Source organism: Marmota flaviventris, chromosome 13 (genome assembly GCF_047511675.1).
Source record: "Marmota flaviventris isolate mMarFla1 chromosome 13, mMarFla1.hap1, whole genome shotgun sequence".
Classification (NCBI taxonomy): Eukaryota; Metazoa; Chordata; class Mammalia; order Rodentia; family Sciuridae; genus Marmota; species Marmota flaviventris.
The window spans coordinates 35,705,009-35,729,232 of record NC_092510.1 but is presented as its reverse complement, the minus strand read 5'-3'; the positions used below and the strand labels follow the sequence as shown (position 1 = coordinate 35,729,232).

At 40.1% G+C, this 24,224-nt stretch overlaps 1 protein-coding gene across 1 annotated transcript in view; it reads left to right on the top strand.

Annotated features, from left to right (window-relative positions):
• The window catches only part of Pgm5 (phosphoglucomutase 5), a 168,943-nt gene that overhangs the window by 121,641 nt on the left and 23,078 nt on the right, over window positions 1-24,224 (top strand). The window contains exon 10 of the mRNA XM_027940133.2: window positions 11,119-11,253. Within this exon, the coding sequence (XP_027795934.1) occupies window positions 11,119-11,253 (135 nt within the window). The remainder of the gene's footprint in view (window positions 1-11,118; window positions 11,254-24,224) is intronic.

Genomic DNA, 24,224 nt, shown 5'->3' with positions numbered 1-24,224 from the left:
TCCTAGGTCTGGGATTGTTGCTGCAACTAATCTGACCACATGATTCAGAAGCCTTTGGAGCTGGTTTGTAGGAGGAATTTGGAAAAGTTTGGAGATTCAGGCTGGAAAAATCTTAAAATGTTGTAAGCAGAACTTAATGGGTGATTCTTCTAGGATCTCAGAAGACTAAAATGCCAGTAAAAATATACACAATCATGACTGTGCTCAGGAGATTTCAGATGGGTCTGGGGAATCTATTGGAAATGGAACTGGAGGCTACATGTGTTACGTTCTGGCAAAGAACTTGTTTACATTTTGCCCATGTCTTAAGATTTTCTATGAGGCTGAATTTAAAGGTGATGAACAAATTAATCCAGAGGAGGAAATTTCAAGACAGTATAGCACTCTCACCATGGCATAGATATCCTGGAAGATTTCAGCAAGGTTTACTGTGAAAATTAGGAGCAAAAGGCAAAGAGTAAAGATTTTTAAAACTTTTAGTTGGGTCAAAAAAGAAGCACATGTAATATCAGGGCCAAGGAACTTGTGGTTAATAAAGAGATTATCACCACTGAAGAGAAGCTAAGTTCTTTGTGCAGAAACAATAGAAAAGTTACAAGTTATTTCAGGAATCAGCAAGACCACCTTCATGACAGGCTCAAGGGTATAAAAATTAAAATTCCTTTGAGAAGAAACAATGGGGGTGCCCTGCTCACAAGGGGGAAAGGCTATAAAATTGTTTGCCCAGGATTTGTGTCACTATACTTGGCTGCCCTGGAACTCAGAGGCCACTATAGCTGCAGCCCCAGGGCAGGGGGGAGCTAACTTACTGCTTAAACTGGCTGCAGACCTTGGCATTGTCCACACAATGCTGGATGCTGGTTCTGCAGGAATGCAGGGTACTGAAGTTAGGAGATCATAGAAGCTTCTACTGAGATTTCCAAAAGAGATATGAGGGGCCAAAATGTAGCAAGGTTAAAATACCTTCAGGTAGCCCCTGGAGGGGGCAATGGGTGAAACTCTGAGAAGGGAGCCAAAGCTAAAATGTAGACCCCAAGGATTAAGAGATGCCAGCAAAGAGGAATGTCTGCCAAGAAAAGCTGCTGGTGGCACACGGAGCCAGCTGAAGAGAGAGGCCCTGTGGGCAGCAACCAGAAAAGTCAAAGGGGCATGGCTGTCTAATTCCTTTAGAGATCACATCTCACCAACATGTGCCCTAGCTGCTGGACATGGAGCTATAGGAGTGGTTTGTCCAGCTGTGTTTAGGTCTTGTTTTGCTCCCATCCCTTCTTTCTATGCCCCTATTCCTTCCTTTTGGAATGGACATATTAAATCTGTTCTGATATATACTTGATATATGTATCTTGCTTTGATGTTTATAAGGGCTCACAGCCAAGAGCTTCCCTTGAGTCTCAGAGGAGACTTTGGACTTGGACTTCTGGGTGATACTGGAACTGTTAAGACTGCAGGACTTTTGGAGATGAACTAAATGCTTTTTGCATTGTGAGATAGACATGAGCTTTTGGGGGTCAGGGGTGGAATGTTATGGTTAGTCTATGAGGTGCACCCCAATAAGCTTATTTGATAGGCAATGCAGGAATATTCAGGAGTGAAATGGTTAGATCTCATGACAGCTATAACTTAATTAGTAAATGAACCCATCTGATGAATAAATAATTTGAAAAGAATACTGTCCTGAGTAGTAACTGTAGGCAGGTTGGTCATGTCACTGGGGGATTGACCTCAGAGTTTATATGTTGTCCCTGGCACTTCACTTGCTCTCATTCCCAGCCACCAAGAGCTGAGCAGCCTGCCTTTGACACACTCTTCTTCCATCATGTTCTACTTCACCTCAGGCACAGAGCAATGGAGTTGGCTAACCATGGACTGAACCTCTTAAACTGAGCCCAAAATAAACTTTTCCTCCTCTAAGTTGTTCTTGTCAGGTATTTTGGTCACAGCAACAAAAAGCTGACTAACACACCTTCTCACCTCCTACTTGGAGCCTAAGTCCTAGAATTTCTGCTCAACACCCACAATTGTGAGACTTACCCAGCTCTTACAGAAGGAACCCTCTAGTCCCGTTGTTGTGAATGAAGGACAGGCTGATAGAAGTGGTGCCACACTGAGAGATGGCCTAGTGTCACCATAATGGCATCAATCCAGAACTATAACTTACATTTGAAAATTTGCTTTGAAATGAGAAACCTTGATACTTCGCAAGCAAAACTGAAGTAATTGAGTCTCTTTCCATGACTAGTCCAACTCCTGTCTTTCTATTTAGCAAGCTCAAAAATGAAATCCCACTAGTGCTAAAGGCATTTGCAAAGTAACAGTTCAGCTGATATTAAAAAACCTGATGAAAATAAATGCATGCCAGTTAGCTGATGTGGAAAACCAAGTCCAATTTGATTATGTCAGGCTAACTCTGGGCATATTAATACCTCTTCAAGTTATGCAGCCTGCATGGAAACATTCTGATGTTCTCACCCTGGAAAAAAAGAACCATTTGAAATGAGTTCAAACAAAAAAGCACACTTTGAAGACTATGCTAAAGTCTGTTTGCTTTTGGAGTTGTTTTAATATGCAGTAAGGTGTCTGCAATTTTTAATTTCACTACTTGGAAATCATAAAGAAAGTAAGTTGGCAGTCTGAAAATCACATTTTAGTTTTAGCACATGGTGTTTTAACATGTACCTTGTTGCCACCAAACCCTGGGCAGCAATACAGAGAAGCTCACTGAGATGTCATCATCCTATAATGAACACCAAGTGAGGTCAGCTGGGGAGTCTGGGTCTCCAAGGCTGAAGTCTTCTCTCTTCAGGCTTAACTGGTCAACCATCAGCCCTCAACTTTGTTTTATTTATTTATTTATAAATTTTATTTTATTTTATTTTATTTGGTATGGGGATTGAACTCAGGCACTCAACCACTGAGCCACATTCCCAGCCCTATTTTGTATTTTATTTAGAGTCAGAGTCTCACTGAGTTGCTTAGGGCCTCGTGAGGTTGCTGAGGCTGACTTTGAATTCATGATCCTCCTGCCTCAGCCTCCCAAACCACTGGGATTACAGGCGGGCACCAATGTATGATATGTCAAGATCATTGTACTGTCATGTGGAACTAATAAAAAAATAGATAAATAAAATAAAGATCCATCAACAACTAAAAAATAAATAAACAAATAAACTGGGTGCAGTGATGCACACCTGTAAGCCCTCAACTTTGATCACATCCTAATCAATGAACCAAGTCAGAGACGGCACAGTGATAATTTATCATTGTCTTTATCATGCTCTATTTGCTGGAGTGTGGTTTATGCATCTGGAAGCAGAACTTTGGAAGTCATTTCAGTCACACTGATTAGTCCACATTGAGTTTAGTTAAATCCAAAAGTTAGTACCCTGATAAAGCTCTTCTGTGTTCAAAACCAGAAATGTTTAGGACATGGGATGATAATCACCGCATGCATATTGAATGCATGAATGTGGGTTTAAAAAATTCATTTTCTGTTGCAAATTGTGATGTAGAAAAAAATGTGTAATAAATATATATATTCCTTTTCTAACTTAGGATAACATGGTGAAGTTTGACTCATTTATGTCTTATAAATGACATAGTGCTTATCAAAACTTATATTTTGTTCCTGGCACTTCACTTGCTCTCATTCCCAGCCACCATGAGCTGAGCAGCCTGCCTTTGCTTACCAAACATTATGAGACAGTCTGCCCTCTTGCATTGAGGATCCATAGCATACAGAATAGATGAGATTCCTGCCCTCTGCATTCAGTTTAGCAAGGAAAACAAATTGATATTAAACTTGTAATTGCTATCAAGTTTATTGAACAATATCGCTGAGAAAGAATTTATTTGGGTATGCATTTCAGGGGAAACTAATCTAGACCAGGATTCTAGAAAGCTCTTTATGGAGAGGTGATAGTTAAATTGTGCCTGGAACAATAAGTAGGAGCTGGCCCAGGTGAAACCATCTTATCAGACTACCTACTTTTCCACAATTGAATGTGGCTAATGTGTGGTTGTTCAGCTTTCCAGATAAAGAGCCAGGATTTCCTATAGGCATCCTCAGAGCATGTTATGATAGCTATGGTTATAATTCTCTACTCAATTGCTTACTCTGCAAACCTGTAGTTGTGGTAAATAAAGACAATTAGGTTATGTATTGTCCTAATATGCCTCTTGGTATGACATCTTGAAAACCATGGATTAAAAATATTTTTCTAATAGCCACTATCACTGAGATTTTTCTATTTATCCTTTAAGGGTCAAACACATAATCAGAACTTTATAATGACCCACTGACTGATTTGAAAATGGAGTGATGGAGATGCTGTTTCTGGTTAATTGGGAAGTCCTCATTCCCCTGTTTCTGATTAATTGGAGTCGTAATGAATTACCTTCTCTTGGCCTAAATTGATTGTTCAAGGACTATCTTAGTAACTATCTAAACCTTCTGCAATCAGTTACTTCCTACTAAAATGCTAACATGTCTGTGTAGTCAAGAGGGTAACCATCACCAGGAAATACAAATATAAAAGGAAAAAGCTGCAAACTATCACAGGAACTAAGAGAGGAAGCTATGCTGTCATCCAGGTCAAGGGCTTCTGAATCCAATATATCCCAGAACTGGGGCAGGTGTTGTGTGAACAGGGATCAGCAGTCATTTTGGTGGGAAAATAGAATGTGTGTGACCTACTTCTATTGCTCCATATCTGACCGTGGAAGTCTTGATGAGGAATAAGTTTTAAGTCTTTATTTCCTCAGTAGCCCTCTCATCATATAAAGTTTTTTGTTTGTTTGTTTTTTGCTAGGTATAGGTTTTAAAAGAACATTTTAAAAGATCTTTGATTTCCTCAAATATGTCTTTCTAAATGTTAACCCCAAGTTAGCTGGACAGTTGTGACAAAAAAGAAAAACATTTACAAAAATCTTCTCTAGCTTAGAGCAGGGCGGTTGGGTATGAAGGTGCAGTTAGTGCACTGCACAAAGGCACTTGGTCTAATACAGAAGAATTACTGAAATCCAGTCTAGCTAAGAGGAAAGATGCTTTTTGGTAATTTGCCGACCCAGGGGAGACACCTTTTTGTAATTCATATGAAGGTACTGCATGGACTAGCTACTCCCTTGCTCAGCTACATTTGAACTCATGCTCACTTTTAATTCTATGACTTAAACAAAGAAAAATGGGCAATTCTATGTAGTGTGTGTGTGTGTGTGTGTGCGTGTAGAGATATGTCTGTTCAATCCAAATCCCCTGCTTTATGGGCTGCATGCTTTCTTCTACAAAATATAGTTCAGATGTTACATAGCAATATTTTCACCTTGAAGCTTTCCAGATAAATCGTTTGGGATTTCCTGTGGGAGAAAATATCTGAATTAAGCTCACAGAATCTCTCTTTTCCAAGGCTGTCCTGTCTCCAGGTTCACATGCCTGGTGTGGCCAACTGACTGTATAAGTGACATTGTACCAGATTTCAGAGCCATATGCTGTTTCCCCCTGGAATTCATCCTACATCGGTATTTGACTAGGTCAGATGCTGCCAAATAACTGTTGGTAATGTACAGTTCCTCCTTCCCGCCTGGCTGCAACATGTCCTGAGTCTCCAAACTAACATCTGGCAGCACTGCATGTATTTAGCAACTTGCAGATTTCTCTGCATTGATTTACACAAGGGCTTAAAAAACCAAACAACAAAAACCCTAACATTCATTTATCAAACGTTTATCAGATACTTACTCTACGTAAGGCTTTGAGCCAGCTTTGGGGACCATACAAAACATATGAGATACTGTTCAAACAATTTCACACGAAGGGCCATGGATGAACTTCAGCAGTTTCATGTGGACCAACATCAGATCACAAACCTGAAGTCAGAAAAAGTAGGCTGAAGTCCTAGGTCCTCTGTTCACTAAACATGTTTCATTGAACATGTTTTTTTGAAACTCTTTTTCTTTAAAGTTGTGGCCTGGATGACACAAAGTTCCTTCTTTCAGGAACTTCAGGGTCTAAATTGGCCAATTATGGAGGTCAGGGTCCATTGCTTCAAGATCTTTATTGTCAAAAAAGCCAGTTCAGGGGCAGATATAGAGAAGAAAAAGGGGAAGAGATCTGTGAGGTCAGCAGTGATTTCAGAGGGCATGACAACGTTCCTAAGTGAAATTGATCTTAATTCTGCCTAATTTAAAGTAAGTATGCACCACTGCATCATAAACCATCAGTGTTAAGGCTTTAGTTAGCAGTATGCGCCAAATCTGGAAGCTTGGAAAACTTGGAGCACAGCACCATTTTCATTAAAAGTTTAGTAAAGGAAGAATCATAATATTTGTACAGTGATTGATAACTTTTTGAAGCAACTTTGCCAAAACATTTCCTAATCTGATGCTCACAGAAACTCAACAAGCTAAGTTATTTTTCCTTTGATTTTTAGAAAACTAAGGCTGAAGAACTTACATGACTTACTCAAGACCACCAGCTAATAAGTGGCCACGTTGGAGTCCTAGCCTGGTTTATCTACTTGCTATTCCTGTACTATTTTCAAACTGTCCATGAATAGTAAATCAAAGAGTAGAAAAATCTGAGGGGATTTTTAAAAAAAGAATTGCAGTAATTATTACTGGAAGCAGACTGGAGGGTAATTGTGCGGCAGCGGCTGCATGTGACAGGGTTCCTTTAACGCCATTCCTCACTGCAAGAAATCCAGGGTGGGAAAAGCCTACCCATCACTGAGGCACACACCACAGGCACTCAGGAGGAAGGGAAATGCTGGGCCAGAACTGAAGGGCCCTTTTAAACCCCTTCCCCATACAACTTAAACCACAGTGCCTGGGGTGAGAGCAAGAGCTTGGCACCACCATTTTTAAAAAGATCCTCCTGGCTAATTCCAGGGTGCAGCAAAGTTTGTAATTTGTCCAAGATTGTGAAACCAGTAATGGGAAGCTACCTAGAGTCAACTTCATTGTGTTTTTCAAGCCCCAGCTTTGTTTCAGAATATTTTGAGAAATGAAGAATGGGAAGATACACTAGAGAAGCTCCCATAATGATATGCCACATAATTTCTATAATTTTATTTTCCACAACTATCTTTCAGGGGTGGGTACATTTGTTCCAATTCACCATGAGGAATGTGTTTTCATTTGGCCTGTGGGCCCTTGCTAAAAGTGGAGGGAGGCCTTCAGAGACTGCCTTGGTGGGGCCCCTGGTGTGTTCACACCTGGTATTGAACATGCAGTGATGTTTATTCAACAAGTGTTTTTGGAAGACCTATTGTGTGCCAGGTATTGTGCTAGATTAGGCAGGTAAAGTGGAGGTAAGCAAGGTTCTGCCCTCCCAGAACATGTCAGTGAAGGAAAGACTCAAAGACAAAACTGAGCAAATTCCAACATTTTAGGGTTAAGGCTGCAAGGGGAACTCATTTTATTCATCTACTGTAGGACTCGGTTCTTCAAGAGGATTTGTGGCAGCAAAAACATAATGAAGTTATTAGAATGTAAATAAGAAACAGAAATCAAGACTAGGGAATATACAAATTAGAGAGTCAAGAAAAGAAGAAGAAAAACTCACAGTTATGCAAGTCATAAGGATCCACTTGTACTGAACCTCAAACTTAGCATTAAGTATCCTGGCAGCCATATTGAAAAGGGAAATATGGTTAATTACAAAGTACTTGTCATCAGAAAGAAAAGGAAGATCAGTTCCTCAGGAAAGAAAGGCTTTTCTAACACTTGGCTCTTGAGGAAATGTCTTACATGAAGCTTCATACAGTCTCTAACAATCTTCCTATAGTTACTATGAAAATGGACTTTATAAGACAGTGCCTTGCAGCACTACACAATAAGAGTGAGAATACAAAACTAAAATGCAATTTAATAAATTCATTTCTGTCAAGCATAGATGATCAGAAGTTGATTGGGGCCAAATATATCCAGATGAACTTATGGCTAGAAGGTGGAACATCTGGAAATGGAGGAAATGGATACCCTGATAAATTTGTCATGAACACAATGTTGGGGACAGCAAATCAAGTCAAGATAGCGCCTGGCAGTTTGCCAGGAGGAGTGGTTTGTGAAGCAACACTGCCAAGCCATTTAGATGGTGGGGATTCCTTATTGGCTGATTGCTGTGTCTAGATGATGCTAATTGAGTCAAGCTGTGTGTAATCAGTTAGGTATATATACCTCTGCTGTCCCGCAATAAAGCGGTTCCCGCTACCTTGGGTTCCCGCTCAGTTCCCGCTGAGTTCCCCCGCAATAAAGCAGTTCCCGCTTCAACCTTCAAGTTGCTTGTCACCTCCCGGTTATTTTGCCCAGCCGGACTTCGGCACACAATTTCTCTCTATTGAGATTTTGATAAGGCAGATAGTTATATTTTCTATTGTCTGGTGTAGGGTTGAAAGCTAAATATTCTATGCTGTGGATAATGTTATGGTTTACACCAGGAGACAGCAAATGTTGAAGTAAAGGGATAGGTAGTACATTTAGGCCTTGTGGCCCAGATGCCCTCTGTCACAACTGTTCATCTCTGCTCTTGTGGCACAAAAGCAACCACAGGCAATATATAACTGATTGGGCATGGCTGAGTTCCACTGAAACTTATTTGTAGAAACAGGTGGCAGGTCAAATTCCACTTATAATTAGTACATTGCCAACCCCTGCTGTAACCTAAAAAATAAAGGCAAATTATATGATTAATACTTTGTTTAACTTAAGAGTTAGAAACCTGACAAGTCTTGGTTAGTGATGACATTTGCCCCATAGCATAATGGATAGCAGGTGGTGATTCACACTGGAAAGAACATAGCTCTTGTTTGGGGCTCATGAGGCTCATGTAAGGAACATGCAGATCTCAAAGCAATCCTTTTCAACTAATCACACATTAAGGACATAGTTCTGGGATTTTTTGAAACACAAGAATGGCCTGTGTTTAAAAAACATCATATTTTAAAAACCTGACATTCCTTCTGGAGAAGAAGAACTATGATATTCTTCACCTGAAATGATCTCCTAAACAACATGGATTCTCAGTTTAGATCTCATGGTTGGTTTCCTACGAAAGAGAGAAGATGTTGAACTATCTCTGGTGGGCTAATGTCTGCTATTTACTCCTTTAGTTTTTCAAGGGAAAAATCTATTCTTGCCTACCAGATATAGATTCAGAGGGTCTTCTATGAGTATAGCATGTGGCATAACCAAAGTTATTATGAATACCCTCAAGAAAAAAAATAGCATGATTTCATTATGTAAAGTCTGTTTTGAGCAGATAACACATATGGATGGTTTGTTATGACTTGAATTATTAAATACCTCTCAGGGGCCATAAACTAATCTAAGAGGTTAATTGTATAATGAAAGTGACCTTAAAGGGTTGTGTCTGGAAGATCACTGGAAGAAGAGGCCCCAAGTTATCTAGAATCTGCAACAATAAATGTGTTATTGACTCAGCTTTAGAATTATTTAAACCAATTAATATGTAAGCCATAGTCCTGAGCAGTGAGTTTCATATTGGTGAGTTCCATACAGGGTGACATTGGGAATGCAAGATTAAAAGTGAATAACAGCTTCAAAAGTGTTTGTAAAAACATCACTGTGAACACAACTATGGAACCTTTGGGGCTTTATTGTCAGTTTGAATATAATATGATGTGATGCTTTCCAGATCATAGATAATTTGTTCATTTGCTTCAGTTGGAATTTTGTTGACCATTTACTTCTCTAACAGCAAAAGGTAGTTAAGAAAACTGTGTCTAATTATTTTAATAAACTAGCATATACTGTGTCTTTATCTCCACATACCCAGGACTTAATCCAGGGCGTAGTCCATAAAAACCACCCTAAAAGGTTTTCCAAATGAATGAATCCTGGACAGTATTACCCTGCTTGCAAAGTCAATAGAGTAATTGGTTGCCACTAAGGGAGATGGCTCCCTGTTGTTTTTGTTGAACTTCTCTAAAAGAAACTCAAGCTTTTTATTTGGGGATGGAACAAAATATGCTTATTAAACCTAGACAAGCAGAAAACAACTCAAATGGAACCATAATCTGCTTCCATCAGGTATCATCAGGTGGGACTAGGGGTAAGAAGTTGGCACTCAGAATTATGCAGCAGTTATGATTCAATTTTAATAATGCCTTACTTTTTTTAACAGGCAGAATTTGAGGCCAGAGGTTTCAAGGATAAGTTGTTTAGGGAGAAGGCTTAAAGCAAAGTTGCCCAAGACATTCACATTTTAAGAAGCAGCAAGTCACCGTCTTGTTCCTTTCTCTTTCACTCTCTGGCCTCTGTCAACATGCTTATTAATAATAATTTATCAGTTGTCTTAGGAGAACAAATTTCCTTCAGCAGAAGTCAAAATGTGATCTTATGGTCATTATATTTAAATAACCCTACCACAAATAGGAGGAAATATAGAGAGTAGGGACATTCCGAACCAAAAATGAACTAACATTGGGCAGCTCTAGCTAGGTTCCTACCCTATCCTGGTAGCCAGGACTTAGAGGTGAGAAGAGAGGAGAGAGCCATAAGGGTGAGGGTGTGCTCAGCCACCGTCCACTCAGCTGAGGCTGCAGCCCTGAGCATTTCATTGTGGGGTTCAACTACTACCAGAAGAATGTGGGAATGAGGAAAAAACCCAGAACAAAGCAAAGAGACATGCTTAAAGCAACATCTAACAATATGTGGGGTAACCCTCACCTGAACATGGACAATTTTTCTAACTGAAATGGATAAATTGCCTACCTGAATCTAGAAGATTTGTAAAGGATGCCCTTTGACTTGAAGAACATTTATTAAATACCATTCTATCTTGTTACCCCTACTTCTTCCTGATTTTCACATCACCAGACCAGGGAAACTTAAGCATCTGCTCATAGTTTTGATCCTAACCCTCACCAACATTAACCACAGAGCAACAGAAATAGAATGAAGAGACAAGTGGACAACCTCAAGAAGCATTTAGGTTTACCATACTGTTCCTCTTGAGTAAACACACAAAGCCAGTGAATAGTTGTCATGACCCTCATGTTTTTTAGATCGTAGACTCATGCTGATTGCCACAGTGGGTTGGAGTTACTTATCATCTGCTTGATCATTTGTTCACTGATCCATTTTGGATGTCTTTGGTCTCAGGGCCTGAGGATCATTTTCTCGGATGCATCACGGCTCATCTTCAGGCTTAGTTCCTCCAGTGGCGTGAGAGCCACCATCAGGCTGTATGCAGAGAGCTACGAGAGGGATCCCAGCGGTCATGACCAGGAACCACAGGTACAAAAGCAGAGCTATTCCCTCCACACTATGTGTCTCACCACTCCTAGGAAATTTCAAGATCTTCCATGGGCCTTTAATGGAAAGGCATGTTGAAAGCTTCAGTTGATGGCAAACCAAAAAACTGCTTTTTAGCATTTACAAGTTCAGACCACTATTTCCCAACTTGGCTCTCTTGACTGTTCTGCAGTTTGATTGGGGTGATACTAAGAAAAGGCACTTTGTATAGATAAGTTAAAAATTTTTTCAAGTTAGAGTCAAACTAGTTGAATGTCTGATTATTCCTGTGTAAATTATGCATCTCCAAGTGTTTTGAAAACTCTGAATTGGACCATAACCTGGAAGTAACAGTGTAGATGCAATCCTTGGCTTCCTCTCTGAGGCCATTTCAGTAATCACAAATAGCTCAACCATAAGTTTCCCCACTCCCCTAGTCATTAAGCACCAGACAATATTGACTAGTACTAAAAAGAACCCACTGTGATATTGGGAACATCACTCTTTGCTGTTGACTGCTCCTGGCTCCTTGGTCTATGCTTCAGTTTGGGTTTTGCAGAGTCCTCAAAAAGATGATTCTTTGAGCTGAAATATCTGCATATACTTCTTTGTGGAAAAGTAGAGAAACAGAGAAATACTGTTTCTCATTGTGGAGTTGCTCAGAATTTCCAGCTATAATATGCTTTTGGATGGAATAAGACACTGTTTCTTTGTCATTCATTTAGTTAATTTGTGTTTTCATGGTTATCTTTCTTTGGAGAATCTCAAGGAACTTGGCCATAATGGTGCTATATAGATCCTTGCACCAGACTTATAGCCAAAAGACTTATCTGGAATAAAACAATCCCAAATGAGGAAGGAGAGGCCAGAGAGCTGTTTCCAGGGTCACTGGGAGCATGAGTGGGCAGGACACATTGCCAGCTTCAGCCCTGGGTCCTTCCTCCCAAGATCACAGGCACTCCATGCCATGAAGGGGCCATGTTCTGCCAAAATAATTTTCTGGTAAGTACATTTTGCCCAAGATAGTACCAAATCATGCAAGAGCTAGATGGAGGCTTACCCTCTCTTTCCGAATAAAGCACTCTTCTACATCCCATGTTGGGAAGGGAGCTTGAAGCAAGCCCTGGAAGTCCACAGCTACGTACAGGGTGAGGAATGATATTCCTGGCCTCCCCAGCTCTGACTCATTCTGACTCAGGGCTATTTTTTCTGAACATTCTTTTCCCTATTTGCACAGGGTAAATTGTTATGATACTTGCTTACTTCTATGTACTTCTCCTCCCTAAGCCCAGGCCAGGAGACATGCATGAAAATAATTCTATACCCAGATGAGTATCTCTCTGAAGTGGTCCATAAAAGCATAAAAAGTGGTGATTTTTGAAGCCCAAAACTCTAAAGGCCTGTATTTAGAAGGTTGTGTGGATAAAGAAAACCTAAATAATGTTCATCTTATTCCCCATTACTGAAAATATTGCATCTTGTTGGCTTAAAGTGTTTATAAATTTGAATGGTTGGGGAGTCCCTTCATTGATGTTGCTCTTCTGATCTCTGATATTACTTTGCTTTCTAATCATGAGTAACTTTGAGTTTTTCCCAAGCCTAATTAATTGTGCCTCAGAATATTTAGCACATGAACTACCTAAAAATGTTATATTAAAATAGAACTTCTTGTTAAAATATTGCACATCATTGACTCACCAACTTAAGTCCTATTGCAGAGGTCAAGATAACATAGAGTAAAAATTTTAAAGAAATCCAAACACCTAAGGAAAAGGAAGAACCTTCTCTTATCAGGCCTCCCTGTGTTAATTATTGCACAGCTTTACCTAGACACTTGCACTGGAGTGTTTGGGGGCTCCCTCTAAATGTAACTTTATAAGACCACCTACTTCTCCCTCCCAAGAGCTCTGGAAGGAAAGGCCTTTGGTTAACTGTTAACAGAGATCAAAGATAAGACATGTTCTCAAGCTGCTGGTGTTGTTACTGATCCAGGCCCAACAGGGAGAGACTAGCTTGTATTGCTTTCTCAGCTGCAGAGAGAATCCTTCCAACCCTTTCAGCTTGTTCTTATTTGTAGCCCAGAAAGCAGAGGATAAACACCCACTCTGCTCTTACCTCTATGCCTATGCACACATGCAGACACCCTTTAAAGTAACTCTGTAATCTGCAGAGATTCCATTGATAAGCTTATTCCAATTCAACAGGTAGTTTTTAATGTTTGCACACCCTAACTCAATTGCCATCTACATTCAAGTCATTTTGCCAGAATTCCTCTCAGCTGGTTTATCAGCATCTGGCTATTTTATTTTGAACATGAGTCATTTCTTTTCCAGACATCTTAAGCACACGTGAACAGAGCATGTTGTAGACATTTACACTCGTTGCCTTGCAAAAGTATTCAGAACTAACCTAGTGATTCAACTAGGAAAAGTTGTGATATAATCAGTATGTTCCTGGATCTCCTACATGTGGACTTTTCATTTGTGTCTTTTTGCATAAATAATTATGCCATAAGTTGATGTCAGATAATTTCTTACCTATATAAAAAATTTTTTAAAAATATGAAATGGTGGTAAGGGAAGGAGATAAGAAGATAAATGATGCTTTGCCCTCATTTTGGGTCCTAGGAAAATCAGGAAGGACGTAGCCTAGAAGATTTCATAGTTTTAAAAATATAAGATTAATTTTACTGGAAATAAGGAGACTTTCAATGAGCTCGCAAACCAGCTGGTAAGTAATTTGGAAAAAAGGGATAAGCCAAAGGCTTTAAATTCACAGGTAACCAGAAAGAGCAGGATTGGGTACATCTTTCTCACCCAATTTATTAGCGGAACTACTAGATTAACTTTTTATTCACTGTCTTCCCTTGTACTTTGGAGCCCATGGGCAGAGTAGCTAATGAACAATAGAGGATCCAAAGAGAAAGGAAAGGAATTTTTTTTTTCAGGGATAGGATAATCACAGAACTGATAATCAGCTTGAGGCTAATCAACCATTGGCTTTGATAGTTTCATGGTAGAATATAACTACACTCCATCCAACCCCAGTTCTTGGGAGAAGTCTAATTCTCCCTAACCTTCCTTGCAACTGAGGAATTTATACCTAAAAGACTTTAAGGACTAATATCTAAGTATTAGAAGTCACTCTATATTTGATTCCTCTGTCAAACCAAAGGGCATCTGCCATCTTGTTCTACCTGTTCTTATTATGACTTAACAATCCAGAAATGGAAAGCACAGAGCCATTTAATTTCATGAAGGTAGAATATATAATTTGCTATGGAAAACAGGATACCTTTGAGACGGAGGGAGGGCACTGTGAATACGTCCAGACTGTTCCCAATAAAGCATGTTTGAGTTACATGCCTTCATCCTATTGAAGAACTGCACATCTCTCTAGAGATGGGTTTCTGAAGAAGAGAGAACATGGAAAGAGTAAAAGAGATCAGTGGTTCTCAGCCCAGACTGCACACCAGAACCTTTTGAAGAGATTGATGGAAATATCCAGGCCTAGGTCCCCCACTCCTGGAAATTCCACTTTAATTATTCTGAAGTGGGACTTCTGATTCTAATTAAACCAGGGCTTCTCAAACCTTAATTACATACAAAATACCTGGGGATCTTGCTAAAGTGCTATTCTGACTTAAGTGTGAGGAGGCCATAGGCTCTGCATTTCACAAGCTGCCAGGTGATGGTATACTGCTGGTCCAGGAGCCACACTTTGAATAACAAAGAGTTAGATGAGCTGCCAAGTCCTAGCAGCAGGACTTTCTATTCAGAACTGTAGAATGAGGGACACCAGTTTCTAGTGTCTCCACAGGTTGGTCTCTGTTCTGTAGACTTGGATCTCCACTGCCTATTGGACTCCACTTGTGTGTCCCATAGGCAGCACCACCTGACACATGCAAAACTGAATAGTGGAAATAAGGAGACCTTCAATGAGCTCTCAAAGCAACTGGTAGTAATTTGAAAAAAAGGGATAAGCCAAAAGGCTTTAAATTCACAGGTAACCAGAAACAGTAGGACTGGGTACAACCAACCTGTGGAGACACTAGAAACTGGCATCCCTCATTCTATAGTTCTGAATACAAAGTCCTGCTGCTAGGACTTGGCAGCTCATCTGTTTGTTATTCAAAGTGTGGCTCTTGGACCAGCAGTATACCAGGTGATGAGTATACCAATAACAGCTGGCATATGGTAATTGTACAGTAGAATTTTGCCAAATTAATGAAAGGTTGAGTATTATTAAGTACTTTGGAATGCCCTTGACTGATTATGTTACATGGGAAACTGGAATATTCTGTATTCAGTGTGAACCTTGGTATTGTTATCAGGCTTCCGTACTGTAATGGGGGGGACTGAATAAAATAAATTGCCATTATTAAGGTACCTATAATCTACAGGGCTCCATTCTGGATAGTTCACACGTACCTATTTTCTTATCATTCCAATAGCCCCCAGAGCAGGCAAAGAAGTTGAGTGAGGGATTTAGACCCACTGGAGGGTCAAAATAGGTCTTTCTTATAATGAAATCTTTGATGTCCATAGTTACATTTAAGTTTCAGAGGAGAAAGAATTTCTTCCTACCTGAGTCTAAGTCCAAGCCTACATTTGGAGCCTTAGTTCAGTATTATTATTAAAAGGCTTTCTTCTCACCTAACCGGTTCTTTGAGTCTCTGACATCAACTGGGTGTCCAAGAACTCAGTTCAATTACAACACTATCGGGAGCTAACTCAGACCCCACTGGTTAAGGGCTCAGTTCCACAAGACTGCTTCAATACTGATGTCAGCTGCAAATGAGGTGCCTAGGGTACCCATAGTTCTGCCTGGCCAACTACAAATTCCAGCATTCCCATGACCTTCCTTCAGGTTTAATAATTCACTGGAACAATTTACCAGAAATTAGGAGATTACTTCCTATTACTAGTTTATTTTAAAGATTAGAACTCAGAATCAGCCAAATTGAAGAGGGCAAGCCTCCAATGGGGGAGTGTGGAGACTTTCAATGAGCTCTCTTGATCTGTCCAGACCCTGTTGTTTAGGGGGCTTTAATGGAGTTTTATTACATATGTATGAAATAATTGGCCCTTGGTTGTTGACCTCAGCCTCCAGCCCTTCTTCCCTCCCTGAAGGCCAGGAGATGGGACTGAAAGTTCCAACTCTCTGACCACCTGGGTGGATCCTTGGGCAGTCATCAATCTGAAGCCATGGAGGGACCCACTGAGAATCACACTGTTCACATAGATCAGGTATATTTGGAATATGAATAACGAAAAAACACGCACACTCAGGAAGTTTCAAGAGTTTTTCATTTGTGTCAAGAACTGGGGACAAAAACCAAATATATATTTTTGTTATTTCAAACCTATAAAAAGTAGTAAATGACTAGTTTTCTCTCCCTTATTTGAATCAGCAATGAATTGGTTTTGAAACTATTAAAAGAATAATGTTTAAAATGCCTATAGGTTATGTTTTATAGTTAAGGAATCTGGAATGATTGATCAAAAATTTGGAGAATAGAATTAAAGTGGAAATAACATATATGATGTGGAAGAGTTGGAAACATAATGGAGTTCAGAAGTGACACATATAAAGACATTCACTTAGCGATTCCATTTTCACATGACAAGATGAAAGCATATATTTACATGTATGTGGATATATATCTACGTGGGAGAGAGAGTGAGCATCATTTTGGAGTCATAGTAGCTAAATATATATCAAAAACATTACTATGTTATTTAAAAAGGAAACCTACACAGTAATATCTCAATAGCTATATATGCAAGGAAAACCATGAGGAAATACTTCATTTTTCTCCCTAGAATTTAATCTGTATTGCTGCAATCTGGACCTATGCAGTGAGGGTGGAATGATGCAGACAGAGTTTAGAAAAGAAACACGTGGTGAGAAGATCGGACTATAAATGCTATGGCCAAGTTAGGAAGCTGGCTCATTTTTGCTTGGAAGAGAGGCATGACCTGGAGGTCTTCAGGAATTTAAAAAGTAATACGAGGTGGAGAAAGATGACCAGCTGTTCTCCATAGCTAATGAATATGTAATTTGAGGAAATAAACTCAAGCTGACCTGGAAGGGATTCAGATTGTCTGTTAGGACAGTTTCTCCTTAGTGAAGGCTCCTGTCCAGTTAGGATAGCTGGCTAATACTCTTCTAGAAGGCTCTATGCCCCCATAGATTCAAACAATTTAAAAAATATAGGCAAGGGTGAAAGGATTTTAAGACTAAAGTGCTTAAAATACTTTAGTATTTTAAGTACTTTAGCTTTATATGTGTGTTCTGTGATTATCATTTTTTTTTCCCTGTTTAAGAAGAAACAAGTTCTAGTCAAGTGGGTTAGATTTCCCTCTAGTGGTGCAGAAAGGAACTCAGTGCAGCTGTGTTTTCACAAATTAGAGCAGAATTAAATTTGGGAAAGCAACAAACATGTACAGGTTTTCCATATGTCTACTCATTTAAGTAAATTACCTCCTGGAAAAACCCCCACGGGGTCAACAGTCCTCCTTTTTCTTGCTTAGATATTGAAACCTGGACTCCCAATCTGCATTGCGTGCATTGCTCTCTACTGAGCCAAGGACACTCCCTGGGATGGTGGATCCTCTGTTGACATGTGGAAAACTCCCTTGGGCTGGGAATTTGGCAGCTGTTTCCCAGAGATCAGTGTCTATTAAAGACCAGGGCTGTTTAGAGTTTTGATGACAAGGGGCCTTTTCCTTAGCTGGTGGTTGTGAGCAAAACTCCCTTAGAGGTACATGACGGTCCTGTCCTCCAACACTGGACACCACTAGGATTTGGGAGAAAGTAGGTGTCTGCACTGTAAACTGCTTGAGTCCATCCCGAAGACAGAGCCCAACTCAAATCTGCCTTTAGTACCCTATCTACAAAGGGGGCCCTTATTCCAAATTTTGTAAGAATATCTTGGCATTGCCAACTTTTCCCACAACCTAGGGGCCTTAAGAACAGAACAGTGAGGAGCTAGAAGTTGTACCTTGATCCGGTTTGGGGGGGGGGGGTGGTGATCAGTTTATTTAAGGTTTAAAAACTCTAAACCTTGAAAAAAAATTATTTCCCCTATCTACCTCCCTGATGTAATTCAAAATAAAAACAAAATTAGTTTTAAAAACAAATGTAATGAAATGTAATATTTTGATTTTTTTCTCATGGCTCTATTCTGCTTATCTACAATTAAAAAATTTTTTTTTTTAGCTGTAGTTGGACACAATACTTTTATTTTGTTTGTATGTGCTGCTGAGGATTGAACCCAGCGTTTCACACATGCCAGGCGAGCGCTCTACTGCTGAGCCACAACCCCAGCCTCACTTTTCTAAAATATTAAGTGTCACTTTCTTACCAAAATATTTTATTGTGGAGCCTCTGCTTGGCTACGTCTAAAACACATGCATAACCAGCTATTGGTTATCTCGGTGCTAATAATGTCCACAAATCTCTTAGTCTGGCTGGATCTTGTTTACTCAGCCTGAAAAGGGAGCATGAATGATTTTGCATTGGTCACACAAGTACAGAGGGCCACTGCTCACAACTCCTCTTGCCAGAGGAATGGGCTTGACAAGCTGTACCCAGCACAGTCTGCTTTTCCAGCATTCTCTTTGTTCCATCCCAGATGCACAACCAAGTTTCCGTGCCTTTCAGCAGAAAGCTGCGCTGGTCTCTTGACTGGTCATGATTCAGGCTTTCTTTGAAGCAGTGCCCTTCCTTGGTGGGTAGTAAATCATTTGCTTTTCTCATAAACAAGACTGTGTCTTAGCAAATGCATACTGACCGTGAACTCGAACACTGTGACCGTCAGAAGAAAGCCCTGGACTAGTATTGCAATCAGCTGCATCTGGAGGGACATTGCCTGGGTTGTGTATCATGGTCATGCTGCACTTGCAGGGGGAACGCAGGACCTGGGCTGAGATGGGGAGGAGTTTGGCTGTGTTCCCTCTCCTGTCTACTCTGGGATGATTTGAAGTGAGACATCCTATCCCATGCTCAGAGTTCCTATTCAAGATGCAGGTGAGGGATTGTCCTGTCCTTAGTTTTTGCATCCCAGGAATGCTGGGAGGTATGACAGACTCCAGGAAGGCAGCATTTCAATAGCAGGGTGCTTAAGCTTTGGGCAGGAGGGGAAATTATGAAAGCTTATGAAATTCTGCTTTTATGTTCCTTTTTAGGGTCTCATTTCTGAGTGGTTTTTGTGGGTAGAAATCGCCATGTGTGTACTCCACACTTTATGATGTAGGACTGGAGTGAGACGAGACTGCAAGAATGGCTTAAAATGTAGGTTTCATTATTATTCAGCTATGGTGAGGCCAGAAGGCCAGGGGTGACTATCATTGAAAAAATAGTTGTTACTCATAGCTCCCAAGAGGAGGGGGCATGACATACTCCGCCAGGCCACTTGGGGAAGCCCCAGGGTTAGCCAGGAGGCAGAGAAGGCAAGGGCAGGGCTGGGGCTGGGGCTCAGTGGCAGAGCGCTTGCCCAGCATGTGTGAGGCATTGGGTTCAATTCTCAGCGCCGCGTATAAATAAACAAAAAATAAAGGCCCATCAACAAATAAAAAAATATTTAAAAAAAAGAAAAAGTAAGGGCAAATTTTAGGTAAAAGCCTTTATTATGGTTTTTGAGGAGAAAACTAGGCAAAGGCAGGGAAGGCAGGTTTAGGATTGGCTAGAATTCCAGCAGGTTCTGGGCACAGGGGATTTCTCTTATTGCTAGGTAACTGGTCTTGGGAAGATTAGGGAGGAAAATATTGACCCAAGTGTGAGAGCCCAGTGAGAGCTTGATAAAGTGGTTAGTTTTCATAAAAAAGGCGCTCTCCCTCTCCTGGTGAGTTGTTGGTTACCTCTAAGAACAACTAACCCTGCAGGTGTGGTTCCTTCCAGGGTCAGCAAGACCCCGACATGTGAAAGCCTCAGGATAGACAGATATGCTTATAGAGAGAGGGAGAGATAAAACCACTGTCAGTTTTTCCAGTGGCTAACATTTATAAGGATGAACAGATAAGATTTTGGTTGTTCACATACCATCAATGCTGGATTGATAGCCTCTAGTTCAAAGGTTGGGCTTTAGAATCAGATGTTTGATTTTGTGCCTGAGTTCTGCCATTGTTCCAATTCTGTGGTCATGGGCAACCTATTTATCTCAACTTCAGTGACTCAGTCAAATGGGGCTAAAAATACTTTCATAGGATTTTTGTAATGATTAAATCACATTCATATGAAGAATCTTGCCCAATCCCTGGCCCATGAATAAATACTTAATATATGTTGATTGTCATTAATATTATTGCTCTTGCCCTTTTTTTGTTGTTGTTAGTAACAATATAGAACAGTTTCTGCTCACTTGAGGATAGAAGATTCTCAGGCTAATTAGCAACTAGTTTTCTAATGGAATTAACCTGTCTTGTCTGTTCTCTCTCATTAACATCTTAGCTCACTGAATCTATGGGAGGATTCCCAGCAGAACTAACAGCTTCTAAATACCAGAGCCTTTTAAAAAGGCTGCCAGGTCTTTTGTGCTATGGCATGTAGATATACCACACTGTTGAAGATTCAAAAATGAGCTAGAGATTCTCCACCTGTCTCTCCCTTCTTCTTTCTCTCACTCCGCCATCCTTTAGGACTCGTATTCATGGAGTATATGGAATAAATTCACTCTCTTCATGGTGTGGAGTAGATGCACTGAGTTGGACTTGTTTCATGATCTTATTTTATCCAAGATAATGTGCTATTCCAGGCTGTTCCAGGCACATATGCCAGAGGGTAGTTGTTTGAACACTACAGTAGGTGTGAGATAAAGAACAGGTTCATTGAAAAAAAGGATTTCTGGAGTCTCTGTTGCTAGCCACGAAGTACATGCTTACTAGTTTCAAAGTGTCGAACAGATTGGTCCCTTGGAGCAGGGGTCCGTAAGTTTTTTCTGTAAACATCCAGGTAATAAATAGGTTAGGCTTTGCTGGTTGTATTAGTTTGCTAGGGCTGATGTAACAAAGCGCTATAGACCGGGTGGGTTAAACCTCTCTCCAGAAATGGAAAGAGGTCTGAGAACAAGATGTTGAAAGGGCTGCTTCCCCCTGAGGGCCTTGAGGAAAGGCCCTGCTCCAGGCCTCCCTGATCTGTGATTGGCTGTCTTCTCCTGTCTCTGTCTGCTGTCTTCCCTCTAAGTGTGTTTCTGGGTCCAAATTTCCCCTTTGTGGTAGACACCCATTGTATTAGCCAGTATTCTGTTGCTGAAAAAAAAAAAAATGCCTGAGATAATCAGATAATAAAGAGGACAGACTTATTTGGCTCACATTTACCAGAGGTAAATGGTCGGTTTGCCCCTTTGTTTTGGGGACCTTTGGTGAGACAGTCATGGCAGAGATGCATAGCAGAACAAAGCGGCTCACCTCATGGCAGGCAGGAAGCAAAAAGAGAGAGGGGCTGGGGTACCAGTATCTCCTTGAAGGGTATGACCCTTATGACCTAACTTTCTTCCCCTAGGCTCCACCTCCTGAAGATACATGGGCTTATAGGGGTGGGGGTGGGGGGCTTTCAGATCCAAACCATAACACAAATCATTGGAGTAGGGTCCTCCCTAATGACCTTGTTTTAACTTGACTAACTTTGTAAAGACCCTGTCTCCAAATAAGGTCACATCCTGAGATATTGGCAATTGGGACTTCAACATAGAAATTTGGGGAACAGGATGCACAACTTAATCTATAACATTATTCATACAGTCTGTGTTAAAAACTTCTCAACTGCTCTGTAGCACAAAAGCAGACACAGATACTACATGAACAAATTGATGAGATTTTATTCCAATACAACTACACGTATGGGCACTGAAATTTGAATTTCAAATAATTTTAACATGTCACAAAAATCTTCTGATTCTTCTTTTTAACTATTTGAAAACATAAAAGTTATTCTTAGTTCATGAGCTGTACCCAAAGCCAAGTGGAGACCTGGGTTTGGTCAAGGTCTCTAACATGTTGACAATTACCTTACACGTTTCTGACTATGACTGACACCTTATGCACAATTTCTCATAACATTCAGAGAAATCCAGACATTAAGTTAATTAAAATGACTTTTGGCTATACAGTCATTTTGTAAAAGGTAGAATTACAGTTGTTTTCATGTATGCTTTTGTATATGGATGTGTTTCAAGGTTTTAGGAAAAAAATATCTCTGGAAATCTCCAAAGTTGGCCTTCGATTACAACCAAACATGAATGGGAAATGTCTTAAAGTATAACTGTTGTTCATGAAGTCATTCTTTTTTTTTTTAATTTGGTTATTTTTATAAGTTATATTTTGTAAATAACTCTCTTGAGCCAGCATATTGACTAATGGAGAGAGAAAATAGGAATGAGGCCCAATAAGAAGGCATGGAATTCCCACAATTATTAACTTCTAAAGTTGGAAAGTGGATGTAAGGAAATAAAGGATGATATAAGCTGTTAGTTCATGAAAATATAACCAGGTAGTCTCGAAGTTTCCAATTAGTGGCTGCAAGCTACATTTGATTCTCAGATTAGTTTTCATGGGCTTACGAACTGTCCCTAGCCCTGATTTATATATTTAAATATATATAAATCATTGCCAACCAAAAGAACAAGCAGACAAACAAACAAAAAAAAACAAAAAAACCCTGAGAATATCCACACTGTAATGAATCCTATTTTCTGATTCCTCTTGGGGGAAAAGAGTGATGCACTAGGTCTGCAATCCTGCATGCAAACAATTAGCTGCAGTGGAATTGCACGTTCTCCCTTTATACAGAGGATAAAACATATGGTCTGAGTGTTTTCTCATCTAAAGAACCCCACACATACTCATCCAACTCTTTTGGGATGGAAGTTCCTGTGTTTGGATCCTTCTGAAACTCATCTCATACATCTCTTCATCTGGCTGGATTTTTTTTAATCCTTTAAAATACCCTTTATCCTAAACTAGTAAGCATGTTCCCCTGAGTTCTATTAACCTCTCTAGCAAATTATTCAAGTCGAAAGAGGGACTCCTGAGAACCGCAGTTGGGAATCAGTAGGTCAGAATTTCCTATGACTGAAGTGGGGCATTCTTGTGGAATTGAGCCCTCAACCTGTGACAAGGGTGAAAGGCAGTCTTTTTTTTTTTTTTTTTTTTTTTTTTAATAATGGTGGGACACTATCTGATCTGATGCTATCTCCAGGTAGAGGCCATCAGGATTGAGTTGGGTTAGAGGATGCTCAGACGGTATCTGCTCCAAAATGGATTGCTTACTCTCTGGTAAGGGGAAACCCCCACACATTTTAGAATCACAGGAGTGAGCTTTGTTGTGAATGTATAAAAGGAGAAACTGAGTTTGTTTTCCCACTGAGCAGCCATGGATGAAGTCATTCTTTACTCAGGTATTTGGCTTCTTTCTTTTTTTCCAAATTAAAGCAGTTGCTTACAGTGATTTTCAGGGGAGCAACACTGAACATAAAAGGGAAAATGCCTGAAGAAAAGGAAATAAACGGGATGAACAAAGAAAAGTATGAATGTGCTCTCCAGTGAATATTTACCATGTGGGGAAGCCACTTAAGCAGAGTATTCTGGAGTGAATGGGGCTGCCAGGAGTTGGTTACAAGGCACAATTGCATTTCACCTGCTATAACAGTAACCTCCGAATCCACCTTACAAGGCAGCCCCATGTCACCTAGAAGCAACAAGTCTGATGTGCTTTCCGGTTTTTTGGTTGTTGTTGTTGTTTTATTTTTTTGCTTTTAGTTACATCCTCAGAAACAACAGTCAGGAGGGTCAGTGTAGTGTGCCAAAAAATGAAGATGGCTTGATGATAAAGTACTAAGATTTTCCAGCTGTACATTTTATACTATCATTGAATAGTGGGTATTTCTATATTGGCAAATCAAGTTGCTGATCCCACTCATGTTAGCAGGGCATATATCATACAGATATTGCTCAGAATGTATAATCATTACAAAT